General features: G+C 40.8%; 1 protein-coding gene across 1 annotated transcript in view; it reads left to right on the top strand.

The window, feature by feature from the left end:
• GC (GC, vitamin D binding protein) overlaps positions 1-17,679 on the top strand; it is a 97,714-nt gene that overhangs the window by 26,255 nt on the left and 53,780 nt on the right. The window contains exon 2 of the mRNA XM_018553545.1: positions 16,386-16,455. Within this exon, the coding sequence (XP_018409047.1) occupies positions 16,386-16,455 (70 nt within the window). The remainder of the gene's footprint in view (positions 1-16,385; positions 16,456-17,679) is intronic.

The raw sequence follows: 17,679 nt of genomic DNA on the forward strand, positions 1-17,679 counted from the left end.
TATATATATATTCTTTTATTTTCCTCTCACTGTTCTTCCTGTCTGTTTTTCGCCCATTTGACCTTGCTTGAACATTTTCCTCTTTAGTTCAGAATTTGTTTTCTTTTTTTATGACACAGGCATACATAGACTCCAATTGTGTTTCTTACTGCCTGTAATAATGAGTCTTTGTTCTGTTTTGTTTTTTTTGGCTACAAGACATTCTTGTTGTAATGTTTATACCGTTTTGTTCCTTTTGTAAGCTAAAAAAAACTTTAATAAAAAGATATTGACCCTTAATAGTATAGTAAGAATTGTTTTCACTAAAATTGTAAGTGTTTTAAACCTTATTCACCCTGACAGTATCAAGAGCAGCAAGGCTGGGAGCCTAGGGCTAATTAAACCTTTCTGTTGTTGGTATACACATTTCAATAGAGATTATATATATATTACTTTTGTTGGAAGTTCTATTGGATTAACATTGCATTTACAGATTTGTTAATACCATTTTTAGTGATCATTTAAATGTCAGGCAAAGAGAATAGGACTTCTGAGAAAAACTTGTTTGTGTGGTATTTTCTGTCCTTCAGACATGATCATAGATTTCCAATGAAACAGAAAAGCAATAAAACATAGTTATACTAAAAACAAAGGATACACTCCAGATAAATGAAACCCAAAGCTGCTTAATCATGAGTGCCTGCTCCTAGTTTGTCTCAGCCACACATCAATCTAATACAAAAAGAAAAGAGCTGCACTCCTGTTCAATATTCGTGTAGTATATTACACACATTACTGGAACATGGACAGTCCACCTCGGCTTTGTAATGGATGCATGGTATTCGGCATGAGCTTGATCATAGAGTAAAGAGTCTTTAGTCTACGATTAAGCTCATACTGAGCAAAGCATGTTAGAGATAAATTATACAAATAACTAAACTTTGTGAACTGTTAAAGACTGTAGCTTTCCTTTATTCGGCATTTAAACAATGTATGTATCATGCTTGAACTCTGCACATACCAAAAAAACCTCACAATTTAAAAAAAAATTACTGACATGTAAGTACACCGCAGAAACTGATTATATTAAGGTCTACAAGTACTTCTGCCCTGGCTGTAGTCCTATCCTCCTCTTAATATGTCTATTGATGTCAGCTCCGTGAAGCTGAATGGAGACAAGGAGCTCAAGCAGAAGCATGGGTATGAGACTTGTGTTTGTCTTCATTCAGCCACTCCTTGACATGCTGGAAGCAGAGGACATAACTGGACTCTTTTGTGACCTTTCATGATGACACTTGCACCTATCTGTGTACTGTCTGTACTATCAGCTCTGGCTGTTGCTACCTGAACTTCTGTATGTACAGATCAAGGGCAACAAATATTACAGCTGTCAGTTACAGGGTGTTTAGTAAGAGAGATTGGCAGTAAGAGAGGTCCCCATTTTTGGGGGCATAAATATTTTGCCATGGAGCCCCTCAGGTTGTAGTTACACTCCAAGACCATATTTATGAAAAAAATAACATTCATTAAATTTAGGCCTGCTCAATAGAGGAAAAACAACATATCAATGATTTCTTATATCTGTCTCAAACAACCAGATTTTATTGTGTTTACTCAAATACATAAAAGTGGTCCGATAAAGATGAAAACAATCCCATAGAAACCCAGAGAACCTTGGGCTTTATAAACCAAGATCAACTCTAACAGATAAATAGTGTAAGGGAAATCATTTTAAAAACAATCTGAAAGCTAAAGACCTTGGATTGACAATATTTCCAGTATCTTCCCAGTCATATACTTAAAATTAGATATTAAATATTGTCTTACATGTAATTTACCTATGGTGGTATCCCTTCAGACTACTTAAATATATGTCAGTATACATAGGAATTGTTGATCTTTCATCACTCCTAGATAGATTACAGCTAACACTCCATTGAATTCCAAAATCATGGAGAGCCATTGGATCAGGACCACTACTTCTAACAACTGGAAGCTGGTATCTATATGTATATTTTTAGGAAACTTGCTAGTTTAGTGAATGATGAGAAGCTCTGCTGATGTCTCCATCTGGAATCAGGCTCAGAGTCAAGTAGCTGAAGCAGCAGGCAATTCGTAGTATAACAGGCCAAGTTTGGTACACAAGCAGACAGTAGTAGTGGAGGAGCAGGCAGAAGCTTAGTCAGCGAACAAGCCGAACAAGCCGGTCAGAAGCCAAAGGTATCAGGTATGTAGCAGAAGACGGTGGGAGTAGTCGGTGAATCAGCAGTCAAAGGTCGGTACACGGGTAGCAGTATGAGTAGATTGTAGCACAGAGGGAGCTGGAAGCATGATAATGGCAAGATCACAATAATCTGGCAAACAGGAAGTGCAGAGGCATGGCTTAAATAGGAAGTTCAAGGGAGGAGCAGGGAGTTCAGAGTTCAGCAGAAAATAGGTTGAACTGAGTATTACACAGGAGATCAGGCAAGGAGCTATCCAATGTTCTAAGGTGGCTCAGCAGGTAGAACCACTGCCAGCTACAGCAGAGGTCCTGGGTTCAGCTCTGGTTCCTGACAGCTGATTTCCATTATCCAATCTTGTGCATGCAAAAATACATTTTATTTTTAATTTTCCTTGCATGTGGTTGGGTATGCTTTGCAAAGTGAATTTTCACCACATCCACTACGCTAAGGGAAACGTCCTCTGCAAAATTAACCACTGTTCAAAGCCCATTTCGTGTGCACCTTACTGTATAACTGGTAACAAATTGTTGAGTGCGTTTGTCGTTTGTTTTGCCTGCAAAATTAAAATTCCCTTGCAAAGTGAACAGCCTATTTGCCTTTAGCAAATCAACCCAATTGTCTTAGAACTAGTGTGTAGTTTGCTAGTTTGAGAATGAGTGAGGAACTAACAATGAATTGTGAAAAGGTCCAGCATGTATAGTTTTTTCCTTCAGTTTATTAGTCTTTATTTTAACAGGCCTGTTGCTTTTGTTACATGCTTAGAATATATTTTCAGAATTTCTGAACCCAATTTCTGAACAGTGCATATGTCAGCGAACTCAAATGCATTTGCATTTGCAGCCTATGGTTACCATTTGAGTAAATGCAGGATGTAGACTAGACATGAAGATTAACACACCTCAAAGTGCATTTTTGAAGCTACAACACCGTGTAGACAAGCTCTAATAACGAAATTGCTTTTTTTGAAAAAAATAGGGCTATTGGAATTACACGCCTTCTTCGTAATCCAACCAAACCAGAACAAGCAAGTTATTTTTTTAAATCGGACAAGATGACATGACAAATCATTGTTCTATACATTCTGTCAAAGCCTAGATATCGTAAAAACTGTTGCTTGATTTGATTTGTCTGTAAAGCACTATACAGGTTTCATTTTCTGACCACACTGATTGATAAAATAACGCTAATGTCCTCAGTCTTCAAGGCTTCCAAAACATGTGACTATATTTCCCCTCGCTTTCTATCTTATGTACAGGACTAGCGGAACCCAGACCAGGTATTCGGGTTGACTTTGGGTCTGAATAATCCAGCTTGGGTTTTGTGTCTCTCACCTGGATTGTTAATTGCTTAATTATTGATTAACCAGGTGAGATAAAAGGGGAAGGCTGGAGCATGATGCTGCTCTGCCCTGGGACTCAGAGCATTCTGAGAGAGTTGGATGTTTGTGCGGAAAAGGTTGCGGAAAGTACTTTTGTTTTGTGAGGTGGCTGAGATAAGCTTACCACCTGGTAGAGAGGAAACCTGCCTGTTAGTCAGAGCCTGAAAGACAAGCATTTGTTTTCTGTTTTATTTTTGTTTTATTGCAACCTTTTAAATAAAAAAAGGACTTTGCTACCTGGACTACCTTTTTTCCCAGGGAAGGTGATCCCCATTTGAGCTATACCCCACAATATTATATATATATATATGTATGTATGTATATATATATATATATGTGTATGTATGTATATATACAGTATATACATATATCTGTAGATATATCTCTTTCTATTGGTGATATCTTGAGATGATTTGTGAATAGGTTGACAAAGTTCAAGGCTATTCACATGATGAGTGAACTTCCAAATGTCACATAATCCATTCCCAGTCCACTAGCAATAAATATTGTAAGTGTTTATTATGTTCACTGGTAAGAAATAAATACAATCCTTTATTGTTTAAATGATACTATAACAGCACATGCAAAGACAGGAGATAGAAAAAATACCTCCTATCCCAAAACACCAGGAAAAGGGTTCTACCACAGAAACAATCCAAGTTGTTACTTTTCATCAGACAACTGGTGTGGGACATCTTGCCCCTTCACAGTGGTACAAAAAGAGCTATGAAAAAATATGCATGTTTTAAAATAACTTCTTATGTAATGAAGACACATTCTTACTTTTACACACAAATGTATTGAACAATATAGCATAGAACACCCTAGTATTTCTTACTACAGGCCTCAACTTCTCTGGCATCTGGAGTTTTTAAAGTTTTACCCTTTCACCAAAGACTGCCCTTTCTCTTTTACAAGAACATAAGGAGGGGCTGGATAGAGTAGACCACATCAAAGTAAGGGCAAAGAGTTCCTACAGATTCCAGTTCTTAGACATGCAGCAGCTCACTGCTCACTGTATATTACATGGTTTATATATTTATGTGAGACCACCTGCCCTGAATATATTTGGGGATTACAACTCCCTTCTCCTTCACAAAATGTAGTGCTCGGGATCCCAGTATTTGTAATCACTATACAGATAAGGAATGATTCACTGCTGATAGTTGAAACAGTTGAACATGTTATAAGGAGACTAGCGCTCTACCTGATGGGTGGATAGAAGACTGCATTGTGATAATATGGAATATTTAATATTTACCACACATTAGACCTTTTATTTTAACTATAAAAAAATAAAGAAAATATGTATAAAACCACTATGCATGCCTTGACACCATTTTCTCAAATATATAACTTTGTTATGGACTACTCAGTAATGCTGTGTAATGCACACAAAACTCTAGCTATCAAAATAAAACTTGAGTCTGCTGGGTGGGGTGAGCTCTTGCAATAATTGCAACTATACGCAGCATAATCGCTTATTATGACACATTTAGCTAATAGAGAGCTGTCCTCCAGTCCTGGTAAGAACAGTTTCGCAGCCGCTGCTGTGTCCCCATGCTGCCTTTTCTTCCCTTCTGCTTCTTCAATGTTTTTGTTTCTCTTTCATTTACTGAGCAGCCCCTGATAAAGGGACCCCTGCACATCATCCTCAACACCCGACTCAATTGTCTGCATTTTACAGATGCTGTGAATGAGTATGTGCCCATGCAGTGTACACACAAAATCAAAAATTGTTAAAAGAAAGAGCAAGAAGTTTTCTTGCAGAAGAGACTTTGTATGCCTCTTTTGTCAATAAAAAAACCCTATCTCCTAGCAATTATTTTCATGATTTTACTTCTGCGTTACAAATATGGTCAGATATACCTGATCTGGGGCCTGTATAAGTAAATTGCTTATTTTTATTATATAGAAATAATGCATTAAGTTTATTCAAACTGCTTAATATGTTAATGGCTCCAGTTTTTTCACATGGTAGAGACCAAGTTGAAGAGGGGGCTTTTCTTTGCACTTCTCATCTAACACCCCTGGAAATAGTGACAGAGAGTGTGAGGATGCAGAGTGGAATGAATGCCAGTTTTTTAGGTCGTACTAGATCTGAGTGTTAATGTGGTGTGTGGACCAGATGACTGCAGGTGGCAGGACAGGGACCCAACACAGGAATGTAGCCAAGACACAAGCAGAGGTTAATAACAGCTTGGGCAGCAGGCAATTAAATCAGGAAATGGAAGCAGATTTGGGGGCAAAAGCCAAAGTCTTTAACAATCAGGCAGTTAGGTACAAGGCAGAAGGCACAAATCAGGATCCCAAAGGCAGGTCAAGGTCACAACAGATAGGCAAAAATCCAGAGGCAGGTCAGAAGGCAGGCTGGGCTCTACACATGTAGGCAGAATAAGCAGGTCAGGTCACAGGTAATCAAGAACTAGCTATAGACCACATAGCGTGACCAGTCAGCATGCATGCTAGTGCACGTGCAAATGCTTGCATCTCCACTGGTTTTCTGGAGCTGGAATGCACTGAACTTTACTTACAAGTTGATACAAACTAAAGCATAAATTACTTTTCCTATTTCAATAAGCACCCAGACAGGCATAATTTTTTATGTATAAAGATGACATTGATTCAGTGAGTATTTTTTCCAGCTCCAGTCTTCAGGCTAAGATGTTTACAGCATAGACCATAATTTAAAAAATAAGAAAGTTAATCCCTTGGGCTGTCACCATTCATTCAACTTCTGTGCAAAAATAAGCATTATAATGACAAAAGTGTTTGTAGAAACACATACAGATCCTATTTTCGCCTTATATAATCCCAGATGAATACATTTGGTTATATATTGGGAAATGTAGAACTAGTGAAACTTGTAAACTACAAAAGAAGTGCTTCTCATAGCATAACATGTTTTTTTTTTATATACACTGAGTGGCCAGATTATTATGACCACCCCATCAGTACTTCGTTGGGCCACGAGATCACTCCACGAGATTACTTCCTTGGGCCGCCTCGTGACTCCACGAAATGTTGAAAGGTGATGCGAGGAATCTGACACTGCACTGTTGCCCTTCTGTTGTCTTGTACCAGTCTTGCCACTCTCTGTTCTGCCCTAACATTGACTAGTCGCTGAGGGCCACAATTCGCACGTTCAGACCCAGATTTTCGGCTGACAGTCCAGTCTTTAAACACTTACGCTTGAGCGCCAACAATCATTCCACGTTCAAAGGCTGTTAAATTGCGTTGTTTACCCATATCTTCAGAAAAAAAAACACTTCTACTGTCGTGGTAAACAATCTGCTTCCCTGATTATAATGGTCTGGCCCTCTAGCAACCTCAGCGCGAAATTATAGCTAATTATAGCTAATTTGCCTACAAACATCAGGTGGTCACTCAGTGTATATATATATATATATATTAGTATTGTCTTGATTCAATGTTTAAGTAACCTGTGTGTTTACAATCCTAAACAATACACACAGGGATTTTAAGGTCAGAGTGTGCCAGGTTGCTAAGAGATCTTAGCAACCTGTGATGCTCTGGTCAGTGTCCCACCTAGCTAAAGGATGTCACTGGTTGCCAGGAGCTGAGCGGGATGCTCTGGCCCAGCTCCTGGCAACCAGTGACATCAGTGAGCTGGACGGGATGCCATGCACCGCAAGCCAGCCCCCTTTTCCCCTAAAACATTTATCACAATTCAAAGGATTCTTAGAATGTGAAACCTTGCACATCTGAAAGATATATATCATGTATAATGTATTTTACTGAAGGTATAACTGCATCTTGGAAGCGTTCATACAATATTAAAAACCTTGAGAAACACAACGTTTAAAAAGGTTACTGACATACAGTATGTTAAAAGAGAACTATTGGGTAAGTGTTTTCCCCATAGTTCTCTTAAGGGTCACCGGAAGACATAAACTAGCGTCCTCCCATGACCCAAAGCTCAGTATATCCCGAGCTACAGCTTGCGGTATACTGAGACCGCCGCAGCCGGGACAGATCCTGGCATTACTGTCGAGATCCACCCAACTGCGTGAGTGACAGCTGGCTCTGCCTATCTAGAGGCAGAGCCAGCTATACCTGCCCCCTCTCCGTCCGTTCCTCCAGTCAGCGCTGGAGGATCGGAGCGAGGAGGGGGGGAATCCCTGCAGGTAGCCATGGCTGGCAGTCTATTGAGCCAACGTGTGACAGTTTCATTGTCACACGTCGGCTCGAACTATGAGGGTGAGTGATTTTCACTCACCTCATAGTTCTCCTTTAATGCTTATTCCAAAGCCCAGTTCTTTCTTATTCCCCGATTAGAATCTGATGGATCTATGATCATATATGGTGCCTCCATTCACAAAGCAAGTAAAAAGTTATTTTTTTTATCTGTGTGTTTTAAGAGTGTTTTTTTAATTTAAATCTGAATGGAGTATAGCAAAATAGCATAGTCTAGTGATGTCTATAGATAAGAGCCTCTATGTGGATTTCACAGCGAGAAAGAAGCCAGAAACCAGGGTCACATGGTAGCACCTATGTTCAAGCTTCTGTACCTGAAATTGTCTAGCAGACTCTACTGTCACCCATGCTGAAATATACAGTATCATGCTGATGATGGTATCTCTGATTGGCTAAGTCATGTATGCTTTTATAGTAGTTTCGGCTGATCCTTTGGCTAGCTTCGGTTGTGGGAGCCCTTAAGCTTCGGTTACGGGAGCCATTCAGTCGAACCGAAGGACTGCTTTTCAGGCTTTTCACTATAGCCCTACAGCTCCCGAAGGCAGCCAAGCTGCTCAGCCGAGCCGAAGGCATATGCTTTGGCTCAACTGAACCGAAGTGACAGCCGAAGCGTTGCGAATGCGAACGCCTCACAAATGACAGCTGGGCAGAGCCAGCCGTGATCCCACGGCTGGCTTCGCCCAGTTGTACTGACAGATCAGTGTCCCCAAATGCCCTGGGGATTCTGATCTGTCATTAAACAATAACAATTGGGCCGAGCTGGCCGTGATGTCCCGTCCGGCTCCGCCCAGTTGTTCATTGGCCGGGACCTGCTAGAAGACTCTAGCAGGAGGAGGCCAATAGGAAAGAGTTGGGCAGAGCTAACTGTAACTGCTAGCTTCGCTTAATTGGTATTCTTTTTTTCTTCTTTAAAATATCTTTATTTCTTTTTTAATTTTACTATTTGTTTACATTTTATAAATATTTTTTTCAACCTTTTTTTGTTGTTGTCACTCTTTTCACTGATTTTCAATTCTGCTCGGTACCTCGGACGTACCAAGCAGAATAGCTAAGTCGAATGACATCGAACTCGGCTATTCACTCACTGCTGTTCGGCCCCTATGAGTATAGGGGCGAACGGCAGCGAGTGAGCTGCCGGAGCTTCGCTCAGCTGATCCAGATGTTGGATCGACTGAGTTGAAGTCCCTCTGCACTTCGGCTCAGCAAAGACAGCCAATGAACGGCTGATTTCAGCCAATGTACAGCTGAAATCAGCCGTACTAAGCCGGAGTGAATAGCCGAATGTCGTTCGCCTCTGTTCACTTCGGCTCGGTTATTCACTTGGCTGCTTTCGGCAGCTTTGTGAATAACCCTGTATCTTATTTAAACATTTTGGACATTGGGCATGCTACATACACCCAAAAAATGTAATCAAAATAAACAGAGCATATGTAACTTGTCCAGTTCCTCTCACCCTTTCACATTTGCCGGCAATTAGCTATTATTTTCCTGAAGATTTTTTTCATTATTTCTATATTTATTTTTTTTGCAATAAAATAAGTGAAAAATAGGATCAGTAGGTAGTTTTTCTTTTCAATTATGGTTGGTAATGTTAAACATGTAAAATTGTGTGCTCACACAATCTTGTGACATTATATAAGGTGGTGCACAAAAAATTGTTAAGAGTACCAAATTTCAAGCTTGGCAGGAAGTTTTTATATGCTTATTTCGATTTGCAGGAAAGAAAGACCATAAACTGTGTTATGGAGCTAATTCATCATAGTGAAGACTTCAAAGCAGAGCTTGAACAGTAGGGCCATGATTAGGAAAACAGAGAGGCTGAAGAAAAGTTTTCAAACTGTGGTCTGCAGAAATGTACCATGTATGTTTTGTGGCCATCAGTTTGAGAACATACAAACATTTGTGTCAGTAGTGGGCAGCAGGTGTGCGCAAGAGCTGCTTCTATGCAATTCTCTCTTAAAGTAATAATTGTACCCTGCTGCAAATAACTAATGTGCAAAATATTATTAATGATGCTGGAGAAAAATGTTACTTCTCACATCACTCACATCAGCTCTTAGGGTACCATTTTTATGAATGAAGCTCCCGGTCAAAAGGGGGTCAAAAGGGGAACCTCACAGGATTTCAGAATGTTCACACTAAAAATGTGTGTTGATTTGAATCATATGAAAATCTCTGTTTATTTATTTTATTTGCACGTAATTGGATAAATGAAGTGAACTTTCACAAAATCTATTGTGTGAACGTTCTCATGTCCTTTAGTAAAATCAGCCTCAACGTCTCTACTAAATTGCTTTCTGAGAGTCATTTTCCATGTTAATTTGTCCGCATTGAACTATAGCTACATGGCCTAGGAAGGGGGCAGAAACAGAGTGGGTGTTCAGGTAAGAAGTCAGTAGGCAGAGTGCAAAAAGACAAAAAGGCAGCAGGAATACAGGTGAAACTCGAATAATTAGAATATTGTGCAAAAGTTCATTTATTTCACTAATGCAACTTAAAAGGTGAAACTAATATATGAGATAGATAACACAGAGCTCCTGGGATTTGTACATCTCTGTTTTAATGTATGCTTTTGTTTTTATAACTATAAATAAAGGGATGCACAGATACCAGTTTTGCGAGTACGAGCACTAGTACTTGCCGAGTACTTACAAGTATGAGTACTGATACATTTTTGTTTATTGTCATGTGACAGTTTTTCTAAAACAATACAGGCTAATGATTTCAGGACAGTGGTGGAGTGCCAGAGCCAGGTTCCAGCTGCAACCCTGGTAGTTCTCATGAAAATGCCAAGTATCTGCACTGGTACTCAAAAAGTATCTGTGCATCCCTATATGTGTATATATATATATACACATACACAGTTTATAACAAATCCTACATTACAACAGGGATGCACAAATCCCAGGAGCCCCGTAGTCAAGGCTCCTTAAGATGACAGCTGCCTCCTAACTTTTTGTTTTCTCTAGTCTAATCTTGGAGCTGGAAAAGTATCTGTATTTGTACCAAGTATGATACTTAGGGGTCTATTCACGAAGCTGCCGAAGCAATCATGTTGGAACAGGAAGGGGCCATCCCCAAACTGTTCCCACAAAGTTGGGAGCGTGAAATTGTCCAAAATGTCTTGGTATGCTGATGCCTTAAGAGTGCCCTTCACTTGAACTAAGGGGCTAAGCCCAAGCCCTGAAAAACAACCCCTCACCATAATCCCCCCTCCACCAAACTTTACACTTGGCACAATGCAGTCAGGCAAGTACCATTCTCCTGGCAACTGCCAAACCAGACACATCCATCAGATTACCAGCAGAGAAGCTTGATTCGTCACTCTAGAGAACACGTCTCCACTTTTCTAGAGTCCAGTGGCAGCGTGCTTTACACCACTGCATCCGTCACTTTGCATTGCACTTGATGATGTAAGGCTTGGATGCAGCTGCTCGGCCATGAAAACCCATTCCATAAAACTCTCTACACACTGTTGTGGTGCCAATCTGAAGGCCACATGAAGTTTGGAGGTCTGTAGCTATTGACTCTGCAGACAGTTGGTGACTTCTGTGCACTGTGCGCTTCATCATGTGCTGACCCCGCTCTGTCATTTTACGTGGCCTACCACTTCGTGGCTGAGTTACTGTTGTTCCCAGTTGCTTACACTTTGTTATAATACTACTAACAGTTGACCGTGGAATATTTAGTAGCAAGGACATTTCATGGATGGGTTATTGCACAGGTGGCAACCTATCACGGATCCACGCTTGAATTCACTGAGCTCCTGAGAGTGACCCATTCTTTAACAGGGGAACTGCAGCAGAGGGCGGGAACAATGCTAGTTTACTATTGGCTATTGCAAATTGAAATAGCCAATAGTAATGTCCCAATGCTTTTCAATGGGAAAATTCTCTTTTTTTTTTTCTATTCTGACATGCTCGTGTCAGAATAAAGAAAAAAAGACACAGCACTGTTTCTCTCCTGGACGGCCAGGAGCGGGATGCTCCCAGAGCGCTCGGGAGAGGTTTTTTTTTCTTGTTTTTTTTACAGCAGCAGAGCCGCCAGACAATAGGAAACTATTGGGCGGAGCTAGCTGTCACTGCTAGCTCCGCACAATCGTTTTCTATTTACTTTTTTTTACTTCATTCACTCTTTTTCTGTTCTGCTCGGTCCCTCTGAGGGACCGAGCAGAGCAGCTGAGCCGAATGCCGCTCAGCGGTGCTGACACAGGAGGGTGGCTCCTTTTGTTCCACATGGTTGTGTTGTAAAGTAGCCACCACTCCAAGCTCACTCCCGTGATGGACTACATTTTCATGTTTAGTTTACTCATTTATAATGAGGTTGAAGTCCATCACTGGAGCGAGCTTGGAGGGGTGACTACTTTACAACACACAGGGACCATGGGGAAAAAAAGTAGCCACCCTCCAGAAGGAAGGACACTATCAGCATACATTCAGAGATGATTTGAGGATCTGCAGCTGAGTGATACATAAATAAGGTAAAGGATTGTTAACAGTTAGGGTACTTGGATGAATTTTAAAATTTAACTCTTGACCTTAGTTAAGGCAAGTTCTTCTTTATTTATGAGCTATAATGGAATGCAATTAATAAATTATTCCATACATTTTGCATGCCTTTGCCTTTGCATGCCAGTTTAGAAAGATCTGTTTGTATTGGTATGTTATATTAATGATTATGTATTTATTTTGTATTTAAATACTTATTTTATTTGAATTTTTAAATGGAGAACATAAACCTGATAATATTTTTAATATGGCTATCAACCGATGACTAATCACAGTCTGGCACCCTATGACCGGCCATCTCACTAAATAATGTGACAAAGTTAAAAATCTGCAAGAGCTTGAGCAAGAGTGAAGTTGTAACTGCAGCAAATATTCAGAAAATCTGCTGATCAAATTTAGAAATGCATTTACAAAACTACTAGTATAGCAATTTTGAAACTTGAGCAATCTGCCCTGACAGAAAAATTACTTTCAGAAACTTTTCAGCTAAAGAAATGAAATAAAAAAATGCAGGAAAAATTATAGGAATGTTTGTCTTTTAATACAGTATATGATTTTGACTAGTCCAGGAGATGTGTGGGTGAGTCAAATCTTCTGTAAAAAAAAAGTGATGTATATCTCACTAACAGATTTCATAGTAATTGTAGAGAATGTCCCAGAAACAATAACATGCCCTTTTAAGCTAAATTACTTTTATCTAGCGACAGAAAAAAAAAGATTTTTTATTTTTTTTGCAAAAAGGAAAGTTAGTAAATTGTTCTAAAAGTTCTCTTATAACTCTTCTTAATATTTATATTATGCATGACCTTTTAAAATAATGGGCATAATAATAATTATCAGTAGCAGTTCAACAGCCATGTGCAGTGTGCCATGGCCAAAATATGACTGTTAAATAGCCATAAAACCACACAGCACTGACATAATACTATTTGCTACTACTAGTAACTTTTTAATATCTCCCGGTAACCTCACAATATACTGTATAATACATTACCTACAAGAAGCATGTAATATACTCACCTCTCCTCATTCCGGCTCCAATGATCAGCCCTTCTAGCCTGTCAGTGGCTGCAGCATCATACAGCTCCTCCTCCAGAGCCCGCTTAAGCCGGGAAGTTCAATTGCTCAGCGTTCAAGCAATGTGTGATGACGCTGGGCAAGTGAACTCAGCTCTACTCTCCATCCTGAACCTCTGTTCCCTGACTTCACTCTCCATTGTGACATTTGTGCAGTCGCTCTACTCTCCATCCTGGCAAGGGTAAAGTCTGATCTGCACTCCATCCTGGTTGCAGTGCCATTACCCACTCCCCATCCTGGAAAAGTAAGCACTGCTCTGGTCTCAATCCTGAATGGAGCCACATTACTCCACTCTCCATCCTGGAAGTCAAAGTTAACCCTCTCCATGCTGGTCTGCATCCACAGTTGTTTCTCTAAGGAGACATAGGGGTCTATTCACAAAGCTGCCGAAGGATCTGGCCATAGCTTCGGCCGATCCTTCGGCTAGCTTTCCTCCCCAGGACCCCTTCGGTTCAGTAGAACCGAAGGGGTGCTGTACGGGCTATTCACAATAGCCCGTACAGCTCCCGATCATGGCCGAGCCGAACGCATATGCATCATCTCGGCTGAGCCGTGCTGAAAGCCGAAGCTGGCCGAGCGGCCGGCCTCGGCCTGCTTCTGACAGCTGGGCGGAGCCAGCCGTGATCTTACGGCTGGCTCCGGCCACTTGCAGTGAGATCAGCGTCCCTGGTTACCTGCTAACCAGGGACACTGATCTCCAAACAGCTAACTCTCCCTGGCGCCCCGGGAGTCTCCTGCTCCCGGCCGCCAAGGAGAGAAACAGTGCTGTGTCTTTTTTTCTTTATTCTGACACGGGCATGTCAGAATAGAAGAAAAAAAAAAAAAAGATTTTTCCCATTGAAAAGCTTTGGGACATTACTATTGGCTATTGCAAATTGAAATAGCCAATAGTAATGCCCCAATGCTTTTCAATACGAAAATTCTCTTTTAAGCCTGAAGTGAATAGCCGAACAGTGTTCGGCTCACTTCACTTCAGATCGGTCATTCACTCGGCTGCCCTCTGCAGCTTGGTGAATAGACCCCATAGTCTGCTTCTCAACTTTGTGTTACCATCATGCACTCCATCAACCAGATTTCTCATCTTACATTTGAACTCACCTTTGACTCAGGAAACACTCCTCGCAGCTTGTGCAACTGAGACCCTGCCTGCAAAACCGCAAGTACTGTTCTCATTGTTTCTACTTATAAGTTGTAATCCTCTTTATGTTTACGAAGTGAAGTAACTTATAGACTTTCTGTTTTTTGCCTGCCTGCCATCTTGGCTAGAGTCGATTTCTTTGATAAAGTGAAACGAATGCTGTTCATTAGTTATTTAATCTGCAGCTGTAACTGCTCTACTAAGGACTGTCTGTAAAGACGTTACAAAGCAAGATTTAAGGCTCATTTACATCACCATGCATGGACAAGGCAAACATTTTTCCTTATTCTCAAGGAGTTAAAGGATCACTATCATGAAAAATTTTGTTTTCTGATAACTGTATAGGGGCAATCTATAAGATTATCGAAAGGTGCTTGGGGAGTTATACCAAGTTTTCTTCTTTGAAAGTAGGGATGCACCATTAAAGATACTAGTATCGGTATTGGTGCCGATACCGGGCATCTTCATGAGTACTTGAAGTCATGAAAATGACCTGATACATAGCATCGATACTGTCGCTTTAAATTTTTTCATAGATTTGGCTGCCTGAGGTCCCGCACTTGCTGTGGACCTTAGTCAGCCTGCTGGAGCCCTGGACAGCCCCACACTCACCCATACAGACCTGGAGAGCCCAGCATCCAGCACTCGGCAGTACAGACCTGGGGAGCCCCACATGTAGCCCTGGTGAGATGCGAAGGCTTCCATGTAGAGCCCAGCATCCAGCAGTATAGCCTTGGAGAGACCCTCATGCAGCCCTGGTGAGATGCGATCACAGCCCTGGTGACACCCAAACGCAGCCCTGGTGAGGCCCAAACGCAGCCCTGGAGAGACCCATATACAGTCCTGGTGAGACCGGTGTATGTCACAGTGCTAATCAAATGCAATGGAGGATGGCAACCGGTTATAGATGACTACAAATCTTAGCAATCCATGATTGCTGGTTATTTCTGAATAATCAGAAATCCATGATTATTTAGCAATGGAGAACATTATCATAATCATGGATTGCTGAGATCTGTAGTCCTCTATAGCCGGATGACATTCTCCATTGCTGTATAATCATGGATTCATGGGATCTGTAGTCCTCTATTGCTGGTTGCCATTCTCTGTTGCTGAATAATCATGGGTTGAGTTATAGTTCTTCATAATTATAAAGACACTGCCCTAAAATCATTAGTCTGTATTGTGTAAGAAAAAAATTTCACATGTTCCTTTATGAAAAAGTACCGGCAGTTGGTAGAAAATTGAGAGAATTGTCCTGCATACATCGCTCCTCGAGGGTCCCATTCTGCATTGCTGCAATGCAGAATGGGACCTGCTATATAGAACTACAAATACCAGCTGTACTTTATACAGCAATGCCATCAATTGGGCTGCAAAAAATTATGATTTTATTTATTAACTTACCCTCACCTGCAGAAAACCACTCATGTGTGTGTGTCCATCTCATCGCGCCCGTGTACTCAGGTGGCTGTTTGCTGGGTCCTCACGGCCGGGGCCCAGGGCTGCCCCCTGCAGTGCCTGCAGGCTTTTTTTAAATTCTCGGCTCCTTCCACAGTTTTCAGCGGCCGACGGGCCCCCTCATCAGCAGGCACTGCAGGGGGCAGCCCTGGGCCCCGGCCGTGAGGACCCAGCAAACAGCTGCCTGAGTACACGGGCACGCTGAGATGGACACACACACAGGGGAGGTGCTAAGATGGACACACACATAGGGGGCCCGTCAGCCGCCAGACACCAATGTAATCAATGGACACTCCCGGCGCAGAGATGGGGGGGGCCGCCGCATACCGATCCACAATTAATCAATCAGTAACAATCAACATGCACTGTTTCTTAATGTTAATATACTTTTTTTTTTTAAGGAAAACCATACGAAAGAGATATAGTGTGCCAGCAATTTAAGCTAATGGGAAAAGAAAACTTCGCTGCTCTGTAAGTTGAAATAAAAAGTTGCATTCATTTCCACATGATTAATCCTATAAACAAGAAATGCTAAATATGAATATTTGATTAATGTTCCTGATAAAAAGAGATGCCTGTGAGCGACACATTTTGCCCCACAAATAAATTCCTTCTTGCTGAGCACATTTATCAATGTACATTGTCCTGGTTTAATTAAACATGTCAGTGGCTTTGTAATAACTGTATTAGATGACTACTTATGAAAGTAATTACACATTAACATTTTTGTAGTGAGAAAAATTGAATTAACATATTTCTGGAAAATGTGCAAAGCACTGAGTGATGTTTAAGTATTTTTCAGAAAATGCGGACGCTTACATTACAGTAGATTCAGTACATTTGCTCAGCTGATTTGTAGCTTTTTTTTTTTTTAAACTATGCAGCCAGTTTTAAAGTAAAATACTTTCCAATGCACTGGTTAGTAGCTGGTAGCTTAGCATATTACCAGTACATAGACTGCACTGTGTGTACTGTTCTTTTTTTCACTTACTATGATAAGCAAATTGTGCTAAGCATTATCAATGTTGCCCATATTTTTATACTAGATAAACATTTTTAAAGTAGGTATTTGCCAATTCACACTTGTGTTGTTAATTGTTAAAGTGAACCTGTACTTTGCTTGCACATTTACTCTGTGCTGGGTGCAGAAACAACAGCTGCTTTCCACAAGCCCTGGGGTTGTTGTTTCTTGTAGACATGTGCAATTCGTTTAGTTCCAAATTGACATTCACACTCTGCATTCGGATGCATCTGAATTTCTGAGTTACAGAAAAAATTAATCTAAACGAATCCGAATGTTTTTGATAACGAAATGTGGATGCATCTGAAATCTTTCCTGAATGTTATTTGGAATGGAACAAAGGAGAGAAGAGCTGTGTGTTATACTGTGACAGTTCTCCACCTCTTTGTTGACATTCAGGAGCGTCCCAAATGTCAACAAAGTAGCAGAGAAATGTTACAGAATATCAACAAAGTAGCAGATATCTGTGTGTCATTCTGTGACAGTTTTCTGCCTCTCCTAAACGTCAACAACCTAGCAGAGAACTTTGAGTGTCCGGTTCCCTCCAGCAGTTTATACCAAACCCTTTAGGTCTGGTAGGAATTAAAGGGGGGACCCCAACCCCCCCCCTGAAAAAAGATTTGGGTCCCCTCTAAAATCTCTTACCTGACCATTGATCCAAGCAGTAGCCTTGA

This window comes from Nanorana parkeri, unplaced genomic scaffold (assembly GCF_000935625.1).
Source record: "Nanorana parkeri isolate BGI_ZX_2015 unplaced genomic scaffold, ASM93562v1 scaffold124, whole genome shotgun sequence".
Taxonomy (NCBI): domain Eukaryota; kingdom Metazoa; phylum Chordata; class Amphibia; order Anura; family Dicroglossidae; genus Nanorana; species Nanorana parkeri.